Source organism: Magallana gigas, chromosome 1 (assembly GCF_963853765.1).
Source record: "Magallana gigas chromosome 1, xbMagGiga1.1, whole genome shotgun sequence".
Classification (NCBI taxonomy): domain Eukaryota; kingdom Metazoa; phylum Mollusca; class Bivalvia; order Ostreida; family Ostreidae; genus Magallana; species Magallana gigas.
Genome location: NC_088853.1, coordinates 38,405,462 through 38,433,006, shown reverse-complemented (window position 1 = coordinate 38,433,006; position 27,545 = coordinate 38,405,462). Strand labels below are relative to the sequence as shown.

Sequence of the window (27,545 nt, the reverse complement as noted above, 5' to 3'; positions counted from 1 at the left end):
TTTCAAAGGCTTATGGTAAGATTACATTATCATGATGTCATCTTACTTTGCTATAGTATTGAACAATAGTTTTCATTAATTTCAATATTTTTATTAACGTACAGTGTATAGCATTCTTATCAAAACGGATATGTACATATACTGTTTATCAATAATTTATAAATAGTGCCTGTTTTAGAGGGTAACAATTGAAATCAACACCCCGAGAAAACCATTGTCAACCGACGCGTATCCTCCCCAACAGGCACTGTTTATTTTATTATACTAAAATAATTTGAAAGAAAAATTTACTGTTTTTCTATAGAAATGACTTGACTTCTACAACAAACAGTACGCTCATCATTTACGCGCATGTAATAATTCGTTATGTTACCTGTAGCCAAGTGTGTTGCTAACGCAGAGGGTAATAGAGTGGATTATCAACTGCATCTAAACCGATCAGATTTCTGTATTTAACATTAAAGTATATTAATATATTTTACAACCTTAATACATGTACACGCATTTACATGTGTAACACTCAATATGGATGAATGTATACTGTGTAAACAATTTAATTGTCACATGTTATTTATATAATCGCGATGTTTATGTGTATTAAGACTTTATATTTTTTTGTAAATTCTTTTACTAAAATGCATTTTATATAATCTAAAAAAGGACCAATACATAAATGAAACAATTTTGATTTCTCTGTTTGAGAAATACTATCAGAATTTAAATGTTTTTATACAACATCCGATAGTATTATATGTGTAATATATGGGCTGGATGTGTGTTTGTTGACAGTTAACATTGCCGTTAACAAACCAGCATACCAGCAGTACCCTCTGTCACCAGGTGACGACAGTTATGACGGTAACGCTGTTGAAGGACAGTGGTCAATGTTGGCCATAAATCATGTGCTAGGAACGATGAACCTTTTATTATTTTCATAGAAAGAAAGTAGATCAAAAGTAAAAAAAAAATTACATCGAAATAAGTTTTTAAGAGATTCTATGAACGTGTATCGCTAACAAGTACTATTTTCATATTAAAGGGTGCTTTTATATAGCGTTTGAGTTTAAGTCACCGGAGACCAGCGGTGAGTTGGCCAATCTCTTCAAACATTCATATTCCCTCGCCAATCCTTTTATAATGCTAATAAGATATTATCTGTAGTTTTTGTATCCGGTAATTGTTTTCATTAATGTCCGCATTTAAGAGTAGCTGTGAAATATATTAGGATAAAAATAACATAGTTAATTATGGTTCAGTATAGTTATTTATATAGAATAATGCTTTTGATACATTCAGGTTTTTATAAAAAAAATCATTTAGAAGATAACACTTTTTATAACATGAAATGACAACAACTGTTCGGGCAAATCAATCAAAATCCCACTTTAATTGTTTTTGCTTATAAAGACTGTTCATAAGTAAATGTTAGTTTAAATGAACCAACTCAATTTTGTAAATGTAAATAATGTTGTTAATATTGGGTTGTGTCTTTGTTGACAGTTAACGTCGCCCTCAATAAACCAGCATACCAGCAGTATCCATACATACCAGGTGACGACACATTTGACGCCAGTAACGCTGTGGACGGACGTAAATCTGACCTGAGATGGAACAGGGGTCAATGTGCTACATCGTATCCATACAGACAAACCGCCACCTGGTGGGTGAACCTGACCAGCGTCCACAACATCCATCACATCACTATATACTTCAGGACGAACAACTTAGGTATAGTCTCAGTCATTATGTATCTTGAAAATGATATATTCTGTAGTGTAAAGCAGCCATCACGCATATACGTTATTTTATTTACATGATACCATTTGGCTTTTATCAGATTACTAAATCGTCATATGATTATCCCTGTAATAAACACTGGAGAAAATTAAACTGTTTCAACAGCTGCAATGAACATGAATAGTACACGTAACTAAAAACAAAAGATCAAACACACTTACAATTTTTAAATCAAAATTTTAGGTATAAATAACACTTATAATAACCACATACAAAATGTAAATATTTGTTCACGAAATTATTTATATTTTCTTAACACGACAGTATAAACCTATGAACTTTGTCCTTCTGTAGTTATAAAACTCAACCGACAAAATCATTTAATGTTTATAACAGACTTAAGTATAGTGAACTGAATGGGATGTTAGCTTTAGTAAAATACCAAAAAACTTTATGCCAAAAATCTGACCTTAAGGTTCTGAATCTTATTTGACGATTTTGTCATTCCTCCATTTAAGAAAATACATCAAAGCATGACCTAAAATAAAATAGTAAAGGTATGAACGGCATGGGATTTTCATAAATAAAGATTGTGTAATAACGAAAATGTGCAATGCTCTCAAAATTATACGACAACAATTCGCGCAAAGTTGTAACAAAGCAGACTTGTCTCCCATCTAAAACCGCAATTTATCGAATCATAGCAGGTAGACAACATAGAAATCAAATGATAATCTTTGTGTTCACCTTTTTTTCCAGATTGTATTTAAGTATACTTTAACCCCCTAAATGCAGATTAACACAAACAATCTATGCATGACTAACATGGGGACCAGCTGCACTTACTGTATATAAAGAGGTTTCTTACAATCACGATATACTTCTTGACGTGTTTTAGAGTGACACTTGAATGGTCAGTTTGAGTTTAACCCTCTGTTAATAACATATTTTTTTTCGAATACTGAGCGACAATTAGGTACAGGTTATTCTTGAAAATGATCTGTATGACACAAATATCCTGGTGTTTATTAAAACAAACCAATGATTTTAAATATAAGATATTGTGTTAAAGTAGGAGTTAGCACGATAAAGAAAGCTTCGTATGTATAGCGCCTCTAAATCAAATGAAATTTTTTCCAGTGTCAGGTGTTAACAATATTTGGAATTTTATATTAACTTGAGAACTGTTTCATGTTATATACCCACCATGGATATCAATAATATTATCTTCACTGGTGTTCTTTAAGATTTCTTTTGGGTTTCAATGGATATTTTGATAAACAGGTAGGCGTTAGGTACCTTTTCACCTATTGTTTGCCTGTTCTTTACTGTTTGAAATAAAGGTGCTTGGGTTTTAAGAGAGCACTCTGACCGCCCTTTTCGCCACGTACTTTTTCATGCAATATATGACATTGAATTAATTCCAGTTTGTTAGCACGATCGTATTGCTATGACATAAAAACGTATATAGTTTAAAACAAGGAAATTTTAAATTTGTATTTTCCCCCTGACAATTCTTTCTAACGACAATCATAAACAATGGCTGCGGAACATTGTATATTACTCTTGATATTAAATCTCTGTCCAGTACTTAAAATTCACAAAGGCATACGACTAGTGTTTTTAGAAAAATACCATTAACATGTTCAAAATACGGTATCATAATTCTGTTTATATATAGAAATGGTTTGATAATACGTAACTATTTTTTTTTCAGAGAATTCTCAGAGTTTAGCCCCCACCATTGAATTTGATATTATAATATGGTTTTGTTATTTGAAACGACACATATATGAAACTTGCATATGTATTCCATGTAAGTGTACGTTAAACAATTAGCTATTTTAATTGATAGGTGCATGGAGAATGTGCAGTATGTTGCGCCTATAGTGCATTTGATATTTAGCAATGTTTTAGTTGATATTGTAAAAAAGAATCATATAAACTTGTTTTTCACTTGATCGATAACGTCTTGTACAGATTACGAGTTTCGGACGTACACAGCACGCCGTTTTCTTGGATTCTCCGTGTATGTCTCCAATACCACGGATAGATCACAGGGAACGCTGTGTTTCAAGGACAACAACTTCACAATAAACACAATACCTCCTGTCTTCACAACAATCTGCTTTGTTCATGGACAATATGTCATCTACTACAACGAGAGACTACCAGGAGTCGTCTATCCTGACGGTTATGCTAGTCTTGTATCGAATGACCTTTGTGAAGTAGAGGTGTATGGTTAGTGTTCTTGATAATTTCAATAACCTTTGAAGAATGTTTTTTATTCATATGTGTTCACATGTTTACCTTTTATTGTCTAAACATAAAACAATAAACTAGCGCGTAGACCCCGCATATTAAATCAGTAATGTGACAATGTCACATGTGTTGTCCATTTGAAAAAAAAACAAACAAAAAAAACCAAAAAAAAAGCTATCAAATATTGTTCAATCATTTAAGGTGAATTTTTTTTTCGGACCCCCCCCCCCCCAAAAAAAAAATAAAAATAAAAAAAATGTAAAAAATGGTACAGTTATAATTAGTGCCTGTTTGCGAGATTAACAGTTGAAATTTATACCCATGGAAAACCATTATCAACCGACGCTCCAAGGGATGTCAAACTCAACTGTTACCCCCCTAAACAGGCTCTATTTATTTTATTCTACCGAAGGTTTTAATTTATAGAAAAGTTTACTGCCTTTATATAGAAATGACGTGAATTCTACTACGAATCCTTTGCGCATTATTTACATGCATGTAACAATTCGATGTGTTACAATGAACCCGTTGCCAAATGTGATACTAACGTTGAGGGTAATAGAATGGATTATCCTCTGCGTCTAAACCAATCAAATTTCGTTATTTAACATGAAAGTATAGTAATAAAATTTGTTATTTTATGTTGTTGATTTTTTAAAAATATTTCCGTAGGTGGTACATGTAGGTTTGTTTTATTTGATTTGTGTATTCTATCTCTTAAACCATTTGTTTGTTACTTAAAATAAAAACAGGCAAATCAATGGTTTGTACAGTTTAATGTATGGTGGACGATAGTGTCTATATCATATTATAAACTTCATGACTCTGAGGTTAACGTTCTTCAGTATGAGAGAAGGAGTTTTATGTTAGTCATGTAGTGGATATGCACTGAATTTTCTAGCATCAATGCATTATATGAATGTCTGTACTTTGTGCCATGATTTTCAATTACCTAAAAACCCTTTTATGTTGATAACATATTCGCTAGGCAAAAGGTTTTCGGTCCACAATAGCTTGATGAGTTTAGAGCTCATATCTGGTCTATCACACACACGTCACCAGTGTGTCTTGTTTCTTTTTTAATCTGCTCTACTACTAGCTAGCCAAGAAAATGACAACAATTCAGAGATACGCAGCACAGTTAATGCTGTCAATAAATTCCGTTCAGACAAAAAGTACGGGGAATTACGCATTATAACATCACAGTTTTTATAATCTCTTTTAATTAAAAACAACAAATGCTATAACTTACAAATTCGATCTCCGTTATGCCATACATACTTTAAAATAAGCGATATTTGTTCTTGCTGTACTACAAAATATGACGCCATATGCTTCAAAAATGACCCAATAAGTCAAATCAATGAAGGCAATCATGCAGATTTTTAGGGAATACAAATAAATGTTATAAATGAATATGTTGCTCAACCTAATTATTAGTAGAAAACTACCTAGTCATTTTCAATTTGTTAAATTATGCATGGTATAATAATGCAACCTCAGTTTTGTATACAACATCCCAAATCTTAAAGACGGGTACATAAATGAATCATTCAATTGCAAAGGCAAACAGGTCACTTATCTGATCATGAAATACTTTCACATGTGAATTTGAAATATGCTTTGTCATTTAGAAATAATCTTACAAATTAATTTTTTTTTAATGAAATTGACACTGTGGTCTTCAAAATTGTTCAACAAATTTAATATAAATAATGGTTTCTAGTAACAGATATCATTATCTAAAAAAGTTTGCAACTTTTCAAAATCTACGATATAACATCAAGTTATTTTATAACTTAGCTAGTATATCTGCTTGAAACATGCGACTGCCATATCACGTGACCACTATGAACATAAAATATCGTATTGTTGTATATTTTTTTCCTCAAATATATTGCATTTGAGCGACCATTATTAATTTTAAAAAGGAAATGTCCGTTAAACTAAAGAATACGTGTTTTCAGCACAACAATTTTCCGATATTTTAATCGGCCGCCTTAATTGTACTGCGTATACTCCTATACTTTATGTTTGTTTAAATAAAATGCATGATATATAGTAAAGGTTTATGACCATTGCGAGAGATATTCTTTAACTCATTTACTATTTCTTTAAAGTCGTTCAGCAACAGGGATGTAGGTGTTTAACTGTTTTGCAATAAATGTTGCAATATTGCAATTTATGTATGTTTTTGATTGAATTGGAAAATGTTTGATGGACTTCCGTGCATACCACTATACAAAGTCCCGTAATTAAAGTAATCTTTCATCTTTTTTTTTCATCAAGAACATAATTGAATATGCTCAAAACAAAATCAAATATGTAATAAATAACATTTCATGTACAGGATGTCCAGTAACAGGATGTTACGGGTCAAACAATACCTTCCCCTGTCCAGACGTTAACTGTCAGTACTGTCACATAGAGACGGGCACCTGCAAGGGATGTAAACCTGGTTATCAAGGTCATCACTGTGAATTAGGTAAGAAATAGGTTCAATTAAACAGCATTATTAACTACATGACAAAGCTTTAATATAAACTTTTGGAATATGTGTTTTATTCTGAGGCAATCATACAAAACATATATACATGTAAGCATGTACTATTTTATTAATTGTATGTAATGGAAGTTCATATACATATGTGTACTTATGATTAAAATAAAAACCAAAAAACATTTAAATCCTTAATTTTAGAACCAATTCGACTCCAAATAAAAAAAAAAGCTGATTAGTTCCTGTATTGACGTCAAAAGTTACACAAATGTTTAAAAAAACATTGTTAGTGTTCAATTTGGTAAAATCTTCTACAACAAATGTGGGGTGTAACGTTCAACACACTGCTTTTCAAATATTTTTCTTTATAATTATGAATATGAGACATAGCACTGTAATGGACTTGTGATAAATATATTAAAGAATGTGACAGCGGGTCGTATGGTATTGGATGTAATGAAACATGTGGACACTGTCATGATGTAAGTCAATGTTCCCATATCAATGGGACATGCTTAACTGGATGTGAAGCTGGTTTTAAAAAGGACGTATGTAAATTAGGTAAGGACAAAATACAGGTACAGGCAAAGGAGCAAAATCCTTCTATTTTTTTTTTAATCACCTAGTTATTTGATTCTTATATATAAGAAAGGCATGACAACATGTAACTGTTGCAACGATATACAGAGAAGTGCATTAATTTTAAGGTAGCATTATATATCATTCTCAAAATATAAAGTTGGAGTCATTTCATATCATTTCATTTCAAAGATTGTGACAGTGGTTCATACGGCGTTGACTGCAACGAAATTTGTGGAAACTGTCTCAGTGAAAGTCAATGTTCTAAAATCAATGGAACATGCTTCACTGGATGCAATGCTGGCTACGAGGGGGACTTGTGTAAAACAGGTGAGTAGAAAGTTATCAGGACAACTAGTTAGATATGCAGCAGGTAGTTAGGAGAGTGATGATAACTTATTGAGAATACGGAGATGTATCACATGAATTACATTTGCCATAAGTATTATAACATATTTAGTAAGCTCTTTTTAAACCAAAATAAACAGAGAAGTAAATTTTCGTTCATATCTACAGGAATGATAATATGACAACATTCAAAGTGAACTGAGAAAAAAGTAATATGAAAAAAAATTAATCACTAACACATGACTTGTAAATAATCAAGTGCCAACAGAATAATCGTTTACATAAGATCTTGAGGAATCGGTTATTTTTTATCAAATTATATTGTTTCTAAATCAAACTGAGTGGCATTGTTTAAGGGTTTTTATAATTTGTTAAATGGAAAGCTATGATTTATTTTCACTCAAAAAAAAAAGAAACATAAAACAAGAAGAAACAAGCTGATGTCAACTTAATGTAAGAATTACATGTAGACTAAAAACGCATAATAGTGACTTTTTTGTTTTCTTTGGCTAATATATGTAGATAAAACATTCAACACACTGCTTACCAAGTATTTTTTTTCGTAATAATGAATATGAGATACAGCATTGTGATCGACACGGGTTAATTATATTAAAGAATGTGACAGAGGATCGTATGGTATTAGATGCAATGAAACATGTGGACACTGTCTTGATGTAAGCCAATGTTCCCATATCAATGGGACATGCTTAACTAGATGTGAAGCTGGTTTTAAAGGGGACAAATGTAATACAGGTAAGGAAAAACTACAGGTACAGGCAGAGGAACAAAATCCTTCTATTTTGTTCTAATTACCTAGTTATTTAATTATTACATGTAATAAAGGCATGACAACATGTAACTGTTGCAATGATATACAGAGAACTGCATTAATTTTAAGGTAGTATTATATATCATTCTCAATATATTAAGTTGGAGTCATTTCATATCATTTCATTAATAAAGATTGTGTTATAACGAAAATGTTCAATGCTATAAAAGGTATACGACAACAGTTCGCGCAACATCAAAACATAGCAGACTTGTCCCTCATCTAAAACCGCAATTTATCGAATCATAGCGGGTAGACAACAAAGAAATCAAACAATAGTCTTCGAGACTTTTTTTTCAGATTGTACTTAAGTATACTTTGCCCCCCTAAATGTAGATTAACACAAACAATCTCCAACATATATTCATGAATAACATAGCGACCAGATAAAATTACTGTATGAAAAAAAAATAATTCTTATAATTACGATATACTTCTTGGCTTGTTTTAGAGTGATACTTGAATGGTCAGATTTGAGTTTTTACCCTCTGTAAAAACCATGTTTTCGGGGTGTTTTTTTTTAAATTACGAGCGACAAATAGGTCAATGTTATTCTTGAAAATGATCTCTATGGCACTAACATCATGGTGTTTATTAAAACAAACCAATGCTTTCCAATGTGAAGGCCTGTCCCGAAACACATTTAGATTATTGTAAGTAAGCAGAGTGTAGTAAAATTAATAGCATTATAGGCAAAAAGCTTGATTATGTAAATGTCAACAATACGGTGTACATGTCGATGTATCTTTTTCGTAAATGTCCGATATCATATGCAATGTCAATCCGTGCACGCACGGGTCAAAGTCTAGTTGATTATAAAGAAAGAATAGATTAGACAGGCATCCTTATCCTTCATTGCTGCAATTACATAACTGTATATTTGTTTTTAGAAATTTAATATTGATATTTATATTTTTGTATTTAATACATGATTACAGAGTACCTCTTAAAACATAAATCTCAACAAACACGTGTGGACGTTTATCGATATGATATTGTTAAAGAAGCAAAATATAACTCATTACGTTTATAAAGAAATACCAAAATTTTACGTGATCATTCTAGAATGCGACAAAGGATCGTATGGTACTGAATGTAATGAAACATGCGGAAACTGTCGTGATGTAAACCGATGTTCTCAAATCAATGGGACATGCTTAACTGGATGTGAAGCTGGTTTTAAAGGGGACGTATGTAAAACAGGTAAGGAAAAACTACAGGTACAGGCAGAGGAACAAAATCATTCTATTTTTTTTCTAATCACCTAGTTATTTAATTGTTACATGTAATAAAGGCATGACAACATATAACTGTTGCAATGATATACAGAGAAGTGCATTCATTTTAAGGTAGCATTATATATTATTCTTAAAATATTAAGTTGGAGTCTTTCATATCTTTTCATTCAAAAGATTGTGACAGTGGTTCATACGGCGTTAACTGCAATGAAATTTGTGGAAATTGTGTGAATGAAAGTCAATGTTCTAAAATCAATGGAACATGCTTCACTGGTTGCAATGCTGGCTACGAGGGGGACTTGTGTAAAACAGGTGAGTAGAAAGTTATCAGGACAACTAATTAGATATGCAGCAGGTAGATAGGAAAGTAATGATAACTTATTGAAAATACGGAGATGTATAATATGAATTCTGTTTGCCATAAGTGTTATAAAGTATCCAGTAAGGTCCTTTAAATCGAAAATAAACAGAAAACTAGAGCAGAGCTCGTGGCAAAGCGACGAGTAGGTCTTCCGTTGTTGCTGCGAGTTGAAAATATATGATTATAATGGCTAAACTTTCAGTTCTAATTGTGTTACGAAACGTGTTGTGATTGAAAGCCTGTATACAAAACGTGTTTTGTAAAAGAAGAAAACTATTCAAACAATGAGATGTTAAATGGCGAGTTAAATTTTCAAAGGATAGCAAGCATTGTGATATTCGGTATGCACTCATAATTCATGTCAGGGATTGTATTTGAAAAAAAAACAAACAAAAAAATAAAGAAAAAAAAACGAACCCGCCTACAACGTAATTTTAAGATAACTTCTGTATTTAAATCTTACTAAATTTTTTCAAGACTATATGCAAGTTTGAAATTGTTGCGTGCTGTCAAAATATAGTAAATTGTCAAAATTGATGGTATCTGAACTTTTCTATATAGAAGTATGTGTCGTCTGATATTATTTAATCATACGAGTAGACTTGAACATTCAAAATACATGTAATAATAAGCTATCAAAAATCAGCGGTTGAATTTGTGCAAAAGCATTTAAATTTTTTACCAGATGGTGCTGTTTCATAGAGAATTACAGAAATGAATATTTCTTCTCTCGACGATTCAATAATATTCAAAATCCTTATTTTTATGTCAGTAGGTTGACTAATAAAATTGAATAAAACTTTAAATTGGAATTCCAGGAAAGAATTAGACAGTCCGTGTTAGAGAAATTCGAAGAAGTTATGAAACTGGTCAGTTTCTTGGTCAAACTGCGCATAGATGTATTGAAAGATTGTAATAGGTATCGTCTGTAGCCACGGTCCGGAATCCGTATATGCAGACATACAGTGTACAGTGTTTGCACATCGATACACATTTACCTCCTCACCTACAGCCATACAAATGAGGTTGCAACCTTCATGTACACATGCATAGTATTATAGTTCTGGAAAATATGTTATCTTGTATTTTAATATATTGGGTATTCACTGTTTATTTAAACTTGCATTACAATCTCATACTACACAACTTCAATAAAAAAATGTTTTTTTTTTATCAATTTTCATACAATTAGCAATAAATGCATCCCCCAATAACACACATGTACATGTATCTCACAGTGTAACATTTAGTTTTGGAAGGCATATATGTCGCTATATTATAGTCAGAAGTCTGTAGGTCAAGTGAACTATCATGATATTTCAAAGAAATAAAAAATCTTTCGACACCTGCAGTACTTTGATTTCTACGGCGATCGAAATGTAGTCGTATTTCATAACTTGTAATCCCAAGAACAAATTTCCTTTGAATTATGATATATCATAAATTATTATGTTCATAACTATAGAACTCTAGCGTGTTGAATTTGTTATTTTATTAGCCACATTGTCAGATAACAATCACACACCTTTAATGTGAAGATGATTGACTTCGAATAATAAATCCTATTGTTTAACAATTGAACACTGTAGTGAAAGCACCCTTCCAACTGTTACTCAATTACATTTGTTTCGAGCTGTGTGCGCTGAAGCGATACGAGATCATCATCTTCGGTCGCACGTGGCGACTGAATTAACATAGACTGACCGAATAAACAAACGTGTGGGAAAGTGAAACACGTTAAGGAGAAAATGGAGGTTTTTAAAGGTAAAACCCTTGTTTACGAGATATCTATACTTACCTGCATCAATTTTTTGCATTTTCCCCGAGCTGCCTACGATCATGCCTGAACTTTTAAGACCACCCCTGTGGTATCATCTAGTGTTTACCCATAATGCACCTGCATACTTCCGTTTCAGTTTTGTGAGGGCATTCGAGAAGAAAAGCCGCGTGTTTTTCTTCGATTAAAATTTCTTAAGCCTGCGGTCTTAAAATGTCTGATTCATTTAAAATTTGAGTAAAATGTAATAGAGAAATGACCGCTTCGGATGACCACGCAGAGTGCTATAGACACAGAGTTTGCAACGAATCATTTTCAGAGGAAAAACGGACGTTGATCAGAAAGATGATCGAGCGAAAGAAAACTGAAGCGGGGAGAAAGTCAGCTACATTGCCAAATCCAGAAGTTCCCTCTGCGGGGAATAGTGGCAATCGTTCTGCTAGTAAAGTTTCCTCTGCGGGAAACGTAGCTGCATCAGAAATTCTTTCTCCGACAGAAACGAGTCAAAATGGCGGCGACTTGACGCAGGGGTCAGTCCCTCCTCAAGTAGGTAATTTTCCGCCTTTCGTGTTGGGAAATTTCGAAGCTCAATGGCAGCAATATCAAGAGAATTGCATGAAAAGGTTGATTGACGCTAGAATTAAAGAGTTGGTCCAGGATTCGAATAAACAACCGACTATTGATATAATTACGTCTGACGTTCGTTCAGACAGGGCGTGTAACAGGTTCGATAGATTTCGACCGTCAGCTGATCAACGCTCCAGAGAATCGGATGACGATGATCTAGTAAGCCACAGAGGTGAAACTGATCAAGTCTTAAGCAATTCACTTGATGATGTTATCGATGTTCACGAGGACAATCGTTCAGAGTTTGATAACTCTGTCTTGGGTTCAGTACATACGCATGACACAGACTCTAATTGTTCATGTATAGTAGACTGGAAAATTTTTGTTAAAAAAGTGTCTACAGAACTGAACATCAACTCCGTTGATGCCTCTGAAACTCAGAGCCGAGATTCAAATCATACATGTCAAATCGTTTGATTGGGACAAAATCATCTACTCCACAATAGTCTTTGCCTATGGATGGGTGCATTTTGAACACATTAACAGATGTTGATGAAGAATTCCAGCGAAAAGGTGCAATTCGGACTTATAAAGCATCAGATGATGAAAAATACAGAATCACTTCCTCCGACTTTGACAAGTACTGCACAACGCTGCGCCTTGATGACAACATTGAGGACAGCAATTTTACAACAGGGAGAAAAGGAAACAAAAATTCTTACCGTTTCCGAAACCCTATGTTGCATTACCGCAACAATGAGTTATGGAAGATAGGATCTCGACTTCTTTTTAGAGAGTTGACATATGCCTCTCTAAAAATGTCTTACGTTGATAACGTTGTATATGATGAGGACAAAACAGAGGCCCTACAAGCACTCATGCAGGTGTTCAAGTCAATGGCTGATGTTACTTCCCGCATGTTAGTGGGTGCAGTTGCAGCCCGCAGAGCCATTCAAATTGAGGATTTGGCTTTTAAAAACAAAGCAACTGAAAACAAACTCCTTGTACAGACAATTCTGAATCCTAAGCTCTTTTGTGGGAAGTATTTTGATATTCTTCACACAGCACCTGATGGATTCAAAGCAGAGAGATGGTTCAGCCCTCAGTTCTGCAAGGAAAAGAAAGAGAGATGATTCAGTGGGCACCTCGGAACCGAAAGAACAGCAGTCATCCTTTGCAAAGAAAGGAAAGTTTGCTGCAGAAAAGAACCAAAAGACTACTATAGGAATAGGACGAAATTTTAATTCGAAAGGTTCCTTCAGAGGTCAAAGTCGTGGCTCTGCACAAGATCGGTTGGGGTTTTGCCCCCCAAAGTAATTTTGACGGATCAATTAGAGACTCGACTCGAGTTGCAGAAATCAGCCAAAGTAGGCTGTCGGATTTCGTACCACAGGGAGTGGATGAAAATTACATCCGATGATTGGATTTTAAAAATAGTCCAGGAAGGAGTCAAACTTGTGTTCATAAAACATCCTCCAAATACAGGAGTAAGAATAACAAATGTACAAGATGTCGTCCAAAGACAATGTATTTTAGAAGAAATAGAAAGTTTATTAGGAAAGCATGCCATAGCGATTGTTCCCAAGACCCAGGAAGGTCAGGGGTTTTACAGCACCTTTTTGTTGTTCCAAAACGAGACGGAGGTTACCGTCCGATTCTCAATTTGAAGCCGTTAAATATATTTCTCAAAAACCAACATTTCAAGATGGAATCTCTAAGGTCAATAATACAAGCTCTGAATGTCGGAGACTGGGTGGCATCAATAGATTTAAAGGATGCATATCTACATGTTCCAATTTATCCAGAAGACAGGAAATACCTCAGGTTTTGCATAAACAACATCCATTCTCAATTCAGGTCAATGCCCTTCGGTCTAGCAACAGCCCCAAGAGTGTTTACGAAATTAATGGGGGCAATAGGTGCACATCTATGAAGTCAACAGATTTCCATTTATATGTACCTGGACGATTGGCTTCTCAAAAATACAGATCGAATGACATTAGTTCATCAACTAAGGAGAACTTTGTTTCTGCTGATGGACTTGGGCCTGGTAATAAATCAATCCAAGTCAATTCTGCAATCAACGCAACAGATAACTTATCTTCGAGCACTATTCAACCTCCAACAGGGTAAATTGTCTACCCCAGTTTGGACCGTTTTCTCAGTCTGCGTGGGGCAATTTCTACCATGGTTATGGAATCTTTTGTCCCAGCACGTACATTCCTCAGAGTCCTTGGTTTAATGGCAGCCTGTATAGATTTGGTACCTCTTGCCAGATCGAGATGCGTCCCATTCAGTTCTGCCTTCTGTCCCAGTGGCGTCCACATGTGGACGAACTTGATCATATGATTCAAATCGACAGTTTCCTCATCCCACATCTTCTCTGGTGGATAGAGAGAGGGAACGTTCTGGCAGGGACGTCTATTCTGAGTTTCAGAGCAGACCTTACCTTGTGGACGGATGCATCAACTTACGGGTGGGGAGCCCACCTAGAGGATCGCAATATGTCGGGGAAATGGACGGTGATAGAACAGTCATCACATATATATCTGTTGGAACTCAGTACAGTGGAGAATGCACTTCATCACTTCCGGGACAATGTCAAACACCGGCAAGGCTTGCTGAGGACAGACAATTCAACAGTAGTGTCTTACATCAAAGTATAAACAGAAGTCACCCCCTAAAAATGATTTTTTACAAATGATAACTTTTCGCCTATTTAAAAAAACCTGCGCGAGCACTTGACAGCGGGGCTGCTGCAGGAGGGGGGGGGGGGGGGGGGGGCGCAGCAATGAACTCGGTTCCACAATGAAACGAACGTCTATGAAGAAAAAATATAGAAATTATTAATATGTGACCGATAGAATCTAATTTAAAGTTGTTTAAAAACTCGTGTGAATATTCTTTAAAATAAGCATTGAATGCCTCAACTCAGGACATTCTTTTATCGTGCTGGCAACTACCGCAAACATGTAACATGAAACTTTGATTATATTTTGATTTGATTTTTAAACTACCTTGTACGCTATCGTATTTTAATCGATGCTTGATAAACTGTACAAGTAAAATAAATTTATCTTCTTATCCTAAACTAGTATAATAGTTAAAAACATAATAAAATATAGTTGTGTCCGTGCAAAATATGAAACATGCACGCGTAATAAGGTACTAACCGACCGCGGATCACTTGACCAGTCGCGCCGGATCTACTCGGCCATGTGCGAGGGATGATCATCATTTAAAGGTTTAATATTTGTGGGGTTTTTTTTGGTTCTTTTGTTGTTTTTGTTGTTGTTGATTTAAAACATAATTTGTTCATTTGTTAATGTAGCCGGTGTTTTATAAAGGAAAACAAGTCTGGTTGTGGGTTATCTCACTTTATTGCCTGACCCCTGGACTATATTATATATGGGATCAGCCCTACAATAATCAACATAAATATTAATATACGATATGACAAACAATAATTTCATTTGCACGCTTACATGTATTTGTTATATAAGTAAAACACACAGTCCCACAGACTCTAACATTGGTAATAAAATAATTACGTTTATGTTATTGAACTTGATAATTTAAAATGGATATCAGCAACTATATACTCAGTTACTTGCTATAATTGGCTATAAAATAGTACTCTAGAATTACATATAATATAAATGTAATAATGTGCATATCTAAGGATATCGTACCGATTTATGGAATCGAGCTGAATCTAATCTAACTATATCTGGGCAATGTAGCTGTCACATATACCTGGAACAGTGCCGTATTTCAATTAAAAAGTACATGAAATATTAGAGGATAGAATACAGCGTTACAAGTAAACTTCAACATTACGTTTTCATTATTTATAAAGTAAAATTATCAGAATACTAAATTAATATATACGTCTGGCAGACTATAAAAATATTCATTCATTCACTCATTCAAAAGAGGAAATATTAGTAGGAGATAAACACTACTTACTGTGCGTTCTGTATGAAACTATTTATATGTACGTAGTGGCTAGAATATGCTCTGCCTACGCCCTGAGTCGTTGAAAAGATTCAAAGAAAAATATGTCTAAATGTTCACACCTTTTGGAATCCTTTTTTTTTTAACCCCTTATCTTTTCTTAAATAAACAAGAGGCCCATGGGCCACATCGCTCACCTGAGGAACAATAGGTATGATAAAATCAGCTTAATGGAGTCATAATTAAACAATCTGGACAATGTACAATAATACATGTAGATCCTGTATAAATAAAATCCATTTTTCCCCCTGGATATTCTTATGTTTATAATCATTAGTCCCTTTTCTAACAGGATGATTTTATAGTCATATCACATGTTGAGTATTGCAGTCCTCAAAAAGATCCCTTACAATTGTTTATATATGGGATATTAAGCTACATCAAACTCTGAACCTTCTTGTGAGGCCAAAGAATTGTCCTGGAGCCAAAGTCTTAACAATTATAAAGAATCATCTGGCTGATTAGTTTCTGAGAAGAAGATTTTAAAAGATTTACTCTACATATTCCTATGTAAAACTTCGATCCCCGATTGTGCCCCACCTTACCCCCAGGGATCATGATTTTCACAACTTTGAATCTACACTGCCTGAGGATGCTTCCACACGAGTTTCAGCTTTCCTGGCTGATTAGTTTCTGAGAAGAAGATTTTTAAATATTTACTCTACATATTCCTATGTAAAACTTCGATCCCCGATTGTGCCCCACCTTACCCCCAGGGATCATGATTTTCACAACTTTGAATCTACACTGCCTGAGGATGCTTCCACACGAGTTTCAGCTTTCCTGGCTGATTAGTTTCTGAGAAGAAGATTTTTAAAGATTTACTCTATATATTCCAAAGTAAGACTTTAACACCCCCCCCCCAATGTGGCCTCACCCTACCCCCAGGGGTCATGATTTTCACAACTTTGAATCTACACTGCCTGAGGATACTTCCACACAAGTTTCAGCTTTCCTGGCTGATTAGTTTCTGAGAAGAAGATTTTAAAGATTTACTCTAAATATATAAATTCCTATGTAAAACTTCGACCCCCCATTGTGGCCCCACCCTACCCCTGGGGGTCATGATATTTGCAATTTTAAATCTACACTACCTGAGGTTGCTTCCACACAAGTTTCAGCTTTCCTGGCTGATTAGTTTCTGAGAAAAAGATTTTTAAAGATTTACTCAATATATTCCTATGTAAAACTTCGACCACCCCATTGTAGCCCAACCCTACCCCCGGGGGTCATGATTTTCACAACTTTGAATCTACACTACCTGAGGATGCTTCCATACATGTTTCAGCTTTCCTGGCTGATTAGTTTATGAGAAGAAGATTTTTAAAGATTTGCTCTATATATTCCTATGTAAAACTTCGACCCCCCCCCCCATTGTGGCCCCACCCTACCCTCAAGGGTCATGATTTTCACAACTTTGAATTTACACTACCTGAGGATGCTTCCACACAAGTTTCAGCTTTCCTGGCTTTCTGGTTCTTGAGAAGAAGATTTTTGAAAATTTCTCGAACATTTTTAATTAATCTAATTATCTCCCCTTTGAAAATGAGTGTGGCCCTTAATGTTCACAACTTTAAATCCCCTTTGACTAAGGATGATTTGTGCCAAGTTTGGTTGAAATTGGCCCAGTAGTTCTTGAGAAGATGTTGAGAATGTGAAAAGTTTACGGACAGACTGACAGACAGACGGACAGACGAAGGACAGACAAAATGTGATCAGAATAGCTCACTTGAGCTTTCAGCTCAGGTGAAACTTGTGTGGAAGCATCCTCAGGTAGTGTAGATTCAAAGCTGTGAAAATCATGACCCCCGGGGGTAGGTTGGGGCCACAGTGGGGGGGGGGGGGGGGTGTCGAAGTTTTACATAGGAATATATAGAGTAAATCTTTAAAAATCTTCTTCTCAGAAACTAATCAGCCAGTAAAGCTGAAACTTGAGTGGAAGCATCCTCAGGTAATGTAGGTTCAAAGTTGTGAAAATCATGACCCCTGGATGTAGAATGGGGCCACAATGGGGGGGGGGGGGGTGGGTCGAAGTTTTACATAGGAATATATAGGGTAAATCTTTAAAAATCTTCGTCTTAGAAACTAATCAGCCAGGAAAGCTGAAACTTGTGTGGAAGCATCCTCAGGTAATGTAGATTTAAAGTTTTAAAATTCATGATCCCCGGGGGTAGGGTGGGGCCACAATGGAGGGTCGAAATTTTACATAAGAATATATAGAGTAAATCTTTAAAAATCTTCTTCTCAAAAACTAATGAGCCAGGAAAGCTGAAACTTGTGTGGAAGCATCCTCAGGTATGGTAGATTCAAAGTTGTGGATTCATGACCCCCGGGGGTAGGGTGGGGCCACAATGGGGGGGTCGAAATTTGACATAGGAATATATAGAGTAAATCTTTAAAAATCTTCTTCTCAGAAACTAATCAGCCAGGAAAGCTGAAACTTGATTGGAAGCATCCTCAGGTAATGTAGATTCAAAGTTGTGAAAATCATGACCCCTGTATGTAAAATGGGGCCAAAATGGGGGGGGGTCGAAGTTTTATATAGGAATATATTGAGTAAATCTTTAAAAATCTTCTTCTCAGAAACTAATCAGCCAGGAAAGCTGAAACTTGTTTGGAAGCATCCTCAGGTAGTGTAGATTTAAAGTTGTGAAATCCATGACCCCCGGGGGTAGGGTGGGGCCACAATGGGGGGGGTCGAAGTTTTACATTGGAATATATAGAGTAAATCTTTAAAAATCTTCGCAGAAATTAATCAGCCAGGGAAGCTGAAATGTGTGTGGAAGCATCCTCAGGTAGTGTAGATTCAAAGTTGTGAAAATCATGATCCCTGGAGGTAGGGTGAGGCCACAATGGGGGGGGGGGTGTTAAAGTTTTACATAGGAATATATAGAGTAAAAACTTTAACTTTAAAAAATCTTCTCAGAAACTAATCAGCCAGATGATTCTTTATAATTGTTAAGACTTTGGCGTCATGACATTTATTTGGCCTCACAAGAAGGTTCAGAGATTGATGTAGCTTTATATCCCATATTTTAACAATTGTTCAGGATCTTTTTGAGAAGTACAATACTAAACATGTGATATGTCTATAAAATCATTCTGTTAGAAAATGGACTAATGATTATAAACATGAAATTATCCAGAGGGAAAAATCGATTTTATTTATACAGGATCTACATGTATTATTGTACATTGTCCAGATTGTTTGTATTATGACTCCATTAAGCTGATTGTTCCTCAGGTGAGCGATGTGGCCCATGGGCCTCTTGTTTTCTACAGTACATATCACGCACGTTAATCGAAACTCGAATGCCCAAGCATTCAGAACTCTCTTAAAAATGAACGAATTGGTCTGGCAATAAGTACAGTAATCTAGAATGGTACTAGGTTGAAAATAAAGATTGAAAATGAAAGATCCAATATAATCAGGCCAGAAAAAAACTAAATGATCTTGTGAATAGGAAGGGAGGGGGGTGAGTCTAAATGTGACCATAAATCCATCATGTATATCATTGTGTAAATGGTCAAGTAAAATAAAAAAAAAAATAGGCATTACGCAGCACCGTTAAGGTTGCATATGCTTAAATTACCATGGAATCAAAAACGAACTACAAATGTGATGGTCCTATTAATCAAAACTCGCATACAACTTTTTCCAAGATACTATTATCTTAAATCTAGTATTCCATGTGTTACGACGCACATGTGCATTTAGAGTCACCACGTGCCTATCACGTGACATCGATATTTATAAACATTTTACTATGTCACACATAGTTTCCAATAACGCAAGGGCACATTTGTTTGTTTTGCATTTATAATTTAAAAGTGATCTCCTTCACCCAAAATCACTGCTGATTTATTGGAAACGTCTTAATTACAACGCCATATCCAAAAATACACTCAACAATCCATCATTTACTGGGGTATTACGTCAATTTTCATCAACAAATAAGACAAATCCGGAGAATAAAACAAAGCAGCAGCATTTTACAGTTACCTCAAAACCTTCTTAATCGCTCTGTGAAATATCAAAAGTATCCATGCCGGTTATGCCGTTGCGAAAGTTCGTTGAAGACGATAAACATGCATTTTTCTGAACTTAATCCCCTTTTCAAACGCAATGCCGAACTAGATTTCGGCTAAGGGAAATAACTCTGTAGATATATTGTTGCGGGAAATTTAAATTACATTACGAGCATTTTCCAAATTGTCCCTTGGTTGTAATGCGGAGGCAAAATTGTAACTTAAGAATAAATAAATATCATACATTTATAAATTTCAAGTGAAAGCAAGGGTCAGTAATTCATCAACAGAAAAAACAAATGGAGATAACTACGACATGCATTTCCTCTTTATATTCCATGCGCGGATCCAGAGAGTGTTTCCGGGGGGGGGGGGGGTGACAGTTATTTGAGTTTGCCAGAGGATGGGGGATGGGGTCCAACGTTTAATTTTGGTAATTTTGAAATTTAATTTAAAGAAATTTAGAAATTTGAATTGTGTATGTATTCAGCGACAATTTACAAGCCATGAATTTTTTTTATTGATGTTTTACCTGCTTTGCCATTTAATTAATAACTAGTGAATAAACTATTTTTAAAAACACATTCTTCCTCAAGATTGCTGTATATTTTTTTGGAGTATTCCATGACATTGCTGCTTATTTTCAAGAAAGAACAAGCACAACATTCTTACTCCCACCCCCTTCCTAAGGAACAAATACTCAAACAACAATACATGAACAATGTAAATTCCTAGGTTTGAGTGTTGATCACAACAACAAGTACACAGATTTTCAAACATTTATTTTTCATTTTTCAAGGAATTATTGAAGAAATAACTAATAGTTAAGAAACTGTTAATAAATGAATAATGGTTAAAATGAATAATATTTGCATATTAAGATTAATTTTGACTCTTTAAGTTTTAAATATCATTGTTTATAGTTAAAAAAAAAACCAAGAGTTGCAAAATCCTTAGCTCATATTCAACATAAATACTAAGATTAGGTTTGTATATCTATAAAGTTCCCAATACACTGAAGAAAATCAAGAGTTAACTTAATAATCCAAGATGACCTAGCTCTAAATGTTTACAATATCAAAAAGAACCCCCACCCCCTCCAATAAAAAAATCTTTATTATCAAGGGATAATGCTAAGTAATCAATGTATGTGATATAGTGTATACTCTCATCTCATAGCAAGTTTAATTACATTTCAGGCAAAATGAAAACACTCAAATACATGCATGGTAGTCTCCACCCACAGAATATATATGTAAGGCACTGTATTTTTAAATCTTACAAAAAACATGTTACACGCATTTGGATAAATTCAACTTAGGGGCTGAAGCAGTAGATTGTAATAAGTCACTGGAGCATACAGCATATGGAATCAAACACCATGCCATGGGTACCCCGAACCTTTCACTACTTCTACACAACACAAGTAGTATAGGAGTCTACAAATGAAGTACATATATAAGCTACGGTGTAAATAAAATCATCAAATTACCAGTTATTTAGACTTAAACTCAAATTTTATGCAGCAATACAAGTAATAGTTGATCAGTATGCAGTCTTTGAGGCTGGCGATCAGCTTATACAGGTGTGAAAGACAAAAAATAGCACCTCATATTTTGAAACCTCAAAGCTATCACTCTTTTTGTTTCTAGGTTATTTATTCCGGCCAATTTAAACAAAAAAAGTCAAAATTTTAAAGTGCAGTGCTACTTTAAAGCTGTGAATTGGCATAGCCGTGTTAACTCCAGATAAGATTCAACGAAATGTTTTGACTGACCCCTGTCATTGAAAGCAAGGTGTGTGCGGTATTTGCATGACGTGAGTTGAATGAAGGTGATGACAATCTAGTTGTAGCTATCAACAATGTAATGCTACTTAACAAGGATAACTGTATTGCTTTGAAAAATGTTTTAATTATCTGCAAGGACAGTCAATGCGCATGACAAATAATTTCATTTAAGAATCATTTAAGAATCGTTCTGTTAAATTAAACATGTTAAAAGACCTGATCATGTTGTTAGTTAAGACAGGTCAGAAAAACAGCACAATATTAGAGATTATGATTCTCACAGCAATTAACCTATATCTTTTTTATTCTGTACTATAATTTTAAATATACTAGTAATATAACTAATTATAACATACTGTTATATTGACATTAATTCTGAATAAATATTAAGGCTCCTTAATTTCAATGTAAACAAGCTTAGCAATGACATTTTTATTTGAAGTCACATGGATCAGCAGTGAGCAGTGATACTTTAGAGCAATTTATCAGAGTAAAAATGATTTCTTTTAATTAATTGGTACACATGCAAAAATCTAAATATTGATCATATACCAGTCCATGTAAATATACCAACACAGTCTAAAACAGTTGCACAACTTATCATCTACATTGATCCAAATTTGGTGTCGCTGATAAATAATCAATGTGGTACTGGAAGGTTGTACATTCAGGTAAAATCTAATGTCTGATGGGGAAAGGCTGATAAATCGCCATCAACATTTTTTTTGTCCAAGCGGTTTTCAACAAGTAGGATTTAAATACTCTTAAAATACTCTTTAAAATAATCAATTATATGCAAATAGAGTATTGATATATTATCCTTTGTGTAACAAAATGATAGTCTAGTGCGTTGATAAGTAACATGTTTACATCTATGCCTGCCATTTTGCTAGCAGCTAAAAATAGTCGACGCGTCAGGGCTACATACAGGCGTTGGAAAGGGGCGGATCGGAACCAAACGACAATTAATGTTTTCATTGAACAAATGTAAATGATAATCATTATTGCACAATGAGGGGCTTGGTATTTGATTTAACTCTCTTCAACAGGAAATTAAATCCAAAAAGTAATAAACTACCATTAATATATGTTATTTAGGTTAAATTACATATCTAATGAATATTCATGAATTCAAAGTTTATCAAAATAAGGCCCGTCTCCAAATTCCAGCCTTAATTGTTTTGCGTAATAGAACAAATGTAATGAATATGTTGTTATTTTGACAATTATATAGGTTTTTATTCGTTTTCCCCAGGTTGCCAACCTGGATTTTTTGGACAAGACTGTTTTGAGAAATGCATCGACACATGCAATGGATGTAATAACGTCAATGGACTGTGTGACTATGGTTGTATACCAGGCTGGATAGGATATTTCTGCAATAAAGGTATTGCTCAAAATAATACATGTCATAGGGCAGATTACTGAAAGAGGTGGTACATGTACCTGTAATCACAATAGGAATCGGGAAAAAAATCGACAAATCTTTTCACTTTTGACTTTTTGTTCGGTATACAGTTTATTGTTGTAATTCAAAATACATATCTGTCATGCATTATTTTTTTTAATAAATGTCAACAGTCAATCGCATATACATGCCAAACAATTTTAATTTTGAAACAGGGAGGGATATGCAATGTTTCGTTACTCTTATCTAAATTTAATATTTAAAACTGTCAAAATATGGTTTATATATGTAAAGATAAGTTAGGAGCCTCTACCGTGTTTCCCAAGCATTGTCTTCTGTTTATGTTTACGTTATATATTCAAATTGATTTTATATACACAGAATAGTTGACAAAGAAATCCGATCATGGTTCACAAATTAATATATAAAACTACGATTTGTCAGTGGTATAAAACTTTAAGAAAGCTAGAGTATGCATATTTTTCTATATTTTGGAACCAAATTTATACAAGCCGAATTACTTGCCAAATACCTGATGAAACCTAAGCCCTATACTCTCCGCCGTGATGTTATTTAGTAAATTCTTGGTTACCCCGTTATGGAAGATAAATTCAATCAAAACTAAAGTCGTGCATTAAAGAAACAAATTGGCATTATACATTTTAAAGTTTGTCAAATCGCCATTTATCGGTATACGCTAAACGAATCCATGCTTAATATATTAATCCTTTACGTTATTATACAACAACATTCCATTGGAAGTACAGTACCAATCAGACCCAACCTAACACCAGAGTAAACCCCAACTAAACCCCGGGTTTACTTTTTGGGTTTACTTGGGGTTTACTCTGGGTTTACTTTTTTTAAAATTTGGGTCCACTCTGGGTTTACTCGGGGTTTACTTTGAAATTGCTTTTGAGGTCAACTATATGCACTGAAGTGTGAAGCAGACCTGTATTTTATCTTAGCATCCTACTGCCTGTAATTCCTACCCTTTGTATATTCCGAATACACAGTTAGCGTCTGCTTTCAGGGGTATACTTCTGAGTGGGTTTACTCTCTGTGTCCACTCTGGGTTTACTTTGGGTTTACTCTGGGTTTACTCTGGGTCCATTCTAGTAAACCCGAAGTAAACCTAGAGTAAACCCGGAGTAAACTTTCCGTTAGGTTGGGTCTGATTGGTACTGTATACACTTTTGTTACAAACCCCTATTGACTTTGATTCACCAGAGCGTATACACCACCTTACTCGCATATTTGCTTGTTTTGCTGGATTATCAAAGTTTAAAGGTGTTTTAAAATAATGTTACAATCATCACTCATCAGTTATAATTCAGTCATAGATTTAAGACATCATATCACACGTGTGGAAATATCAAAGGTATCAGCAGTTACTCTAGTGCAGGCATTTTCCAATGTTTTTCCAATTACAGATAGTATGTTTATGATAAATGAACAGACATGTACTGGTAGATTTGGAAGACAATATTTGCATAAAATACATATTAAGAATCATTAACAACTTTTGTTTTTAATTATGGATTATTTGAAACAAAAATAGTTATTTGAATTGCAGATTAATGTTAATTTATTTTAATGATTTACTTGGAAATGTTCAAAACTTCTGTAAGCGAATATGTTTTTGGTAAACTGTGGTTACATATGATAGCGTATAGTGTAATTGAGCATTTAAGGACGACATAACCAATTCCATTTGCGTAAATATATTGCGCAGCTAAGGGGTGTTTTATTACGAATAATGAAATCTCGATATTACGTACCAATCGTTTAATTTGGATAGAAAATATATTGCTAAATCTCTTTAAAAATATTGTTTTCTCTCACAAGAACGCTTTTTCCTATTATGTTTAATTGAAAAGGAGAATTGTTATTTTTGATTAATTTGTATATATCTTAGTATCTCTTACTCATATAATTTTTTAATGAAAATCACTATTGTAGAAGTGAATTGGATCCGTCGTCCTTAATTTAATTCACCATCGCATGTCAGGATAATTTCATAGCAATGCATCAACATCACATTACACATAATTACCATTGCATGCATTACATAAAATTAAACCCAAAATACTGTTAGTGCACCACCATGCATTGTACAAACAATATTACTATTAATATCTTCTGTTTTACCGTTTAAGAGTGTGACAAAGGATCATATGGTAATGAATGTAATGAAACATGCGGACACTGTCGTGATGTAAACCAATGCTCCAATGTCAATGGCTCTTGCTTGACTGGTTGTGATGATGGTTATGAAGGGGACTTATGTAAAACACGTGAGTATACAAACACCAAGGTACACAAGAAACTAGCAACTTATTATTATCAAAATAATATCTTAATAAATCATACTGAAAAAAATATGGTAAAAACATTTTTTTTATTATGCGATGCGATTACAAATGTAGTAGTAATAATATAAACATATTTACGTTTTACTTGTGGTCAACATACATTGTAGTAGCGTAAGTCAGTACTTACGTATTAATTGAACATGCTAAACTGAATGTGATAAAAGGTTATCAAGGAAAATTGTGTAACATACGTGAGTACATAGACCATCTCTAAAGTTATGCATAGATAGATAAATTATTCATATGTTTTTACACCGCATTCTTAATACATTGTCAATACTTATGTAAATTTGAAATTGTCAATTAAAAAAGAAGAAAGTACAGAAAAATCAAGGTAAGTCCAATAGAACAGAAATTTACTAGATATGTATAGTGTTTGTTTTGAGTAATATACCTTTAGTAAGGTCACTAAAACAAAATAAAATCAAACAAAGTAAATTGCAAACAATTTGTTTTATCGTATTTTGATTTAAACGACTTATACTGTGTGTGTTTTTTAAAGTCAGATTTCCACAGTTTATCAATACTACTTGTATTGCAGGGTTTAGTGATTTGACTTATTAATATTCCATTTAATCTTTTTGAATTTTCTGTATGTTAAATAACGATGGAAAAAAACTGCTATTCGATCTAATCATGGTGTCTGCGCATGGAGTGTAGTTATCAAAACGTTACGCCAACAACATTTGATTTCTCTCGATTTTAATATAGGAAAACGCCTGGTGTAATTCAAGTTGCTAATTAAAATTCAAAGTTCGATTGCTCTTATTTGTTAAACATAAAAACATGAATCGATGACAAATACAGTTTTCTTCATAATAAAAAAAACTATATATTTTTTTACTATCCGGACAACAAAAAGTGTATGTCCCCTCGACAGCAATTATTTTTATCGACGTCGCCATTTGAAATTATAGTTTTTGTTTTGGGGACACATAAACTATTTATCGTCCTCAAAGCAGGTAAGTACGTATATACATGAAATATACATAAATGTTTACAATTTCTAATCCGATCTTACTATATATCGCTGATATACGAATCAATTTAACTTACGGTATTTAATATCTTAAGATTTTTTTGTTGCAAACCGTGATGTATATTTTGTGAACAATTAAAATGCAAAAAACAGAGAAGACCGCGAATGGTGCATGTAATGCGCAATGTAACAACTAACAACATATTAGCTGATATCATTGTAATGGTGGCAGTTTTGGGAAAGGCATGGTAAGTGATTTTTTTTTTCTTAGTACATGTATGATCAGATAAAAGTGATACTTGGGAAGCAATGGTATTGTAGTTTGATGATTAAGCAGGATTATGAAGGATGCACGTATGCACGCATAAAATATAATTTTGAGCACTGTACCATCTATGACTAAAACGTAGGTTGTAAAAAGTAACAAAACGAAACTAAAGTTGATACGTTTTGTACAAATTGAACAGTTAAGAAACTTAAAAAATATAACATATCAAATGTGAGTTGTTGATGGTTAACGATGTTATTGTTTGACGTTGATATTATTTTGTTTTGACCTAAGTCTACTTGTTTTACTTCCAATAGCTTAAATGGTATATCTCAATTTATATGAATAAAACGCCCTTGTCAAACAAGACACATGGGTACTAGGTACGCGGATAATTGATTTACTATACCTAAGTTTTGGGGTTTTTTGCCATACGCACGGGGGTACTTTTAGCGGATTTCAGCGTACTATTTTACTAT

At 34.0% G+C, this 27,545-nt stretch overlaps 1 protein-coding gene across 1 annotated transcript; it reads left to right on the top strand.

Annotated features, from left to right (window-relative positions):
- Positions 1-366: 366 nt before the first annotated feature.
- LOC105345737 (multiple epidermal growth factor-like domains protein 11) lies at positions 367-27,545 on the top strand. The gene is made up of 12 exons (XM_066086178.1): positions 367-403; positions 790-858; positions 1,501-1,728; positions 3,718-3,978; positions 6,350-6,484; positions 6,923-7,060; positions 7,271-7,408; positions 8,045-8,182; positions 9,324-9,461; positions 9,671-9,808; positions 23,292-23,423; positions 25,604-27,545. Exons 1-12 carry the CDS (start codon positions 367-369, stop codon positions 25,885-25,887), a joined length of 1,836 nt encoding a protein of 611 aa, XP_065942250.1. The 3' UTR covers positions 25,888-27,545.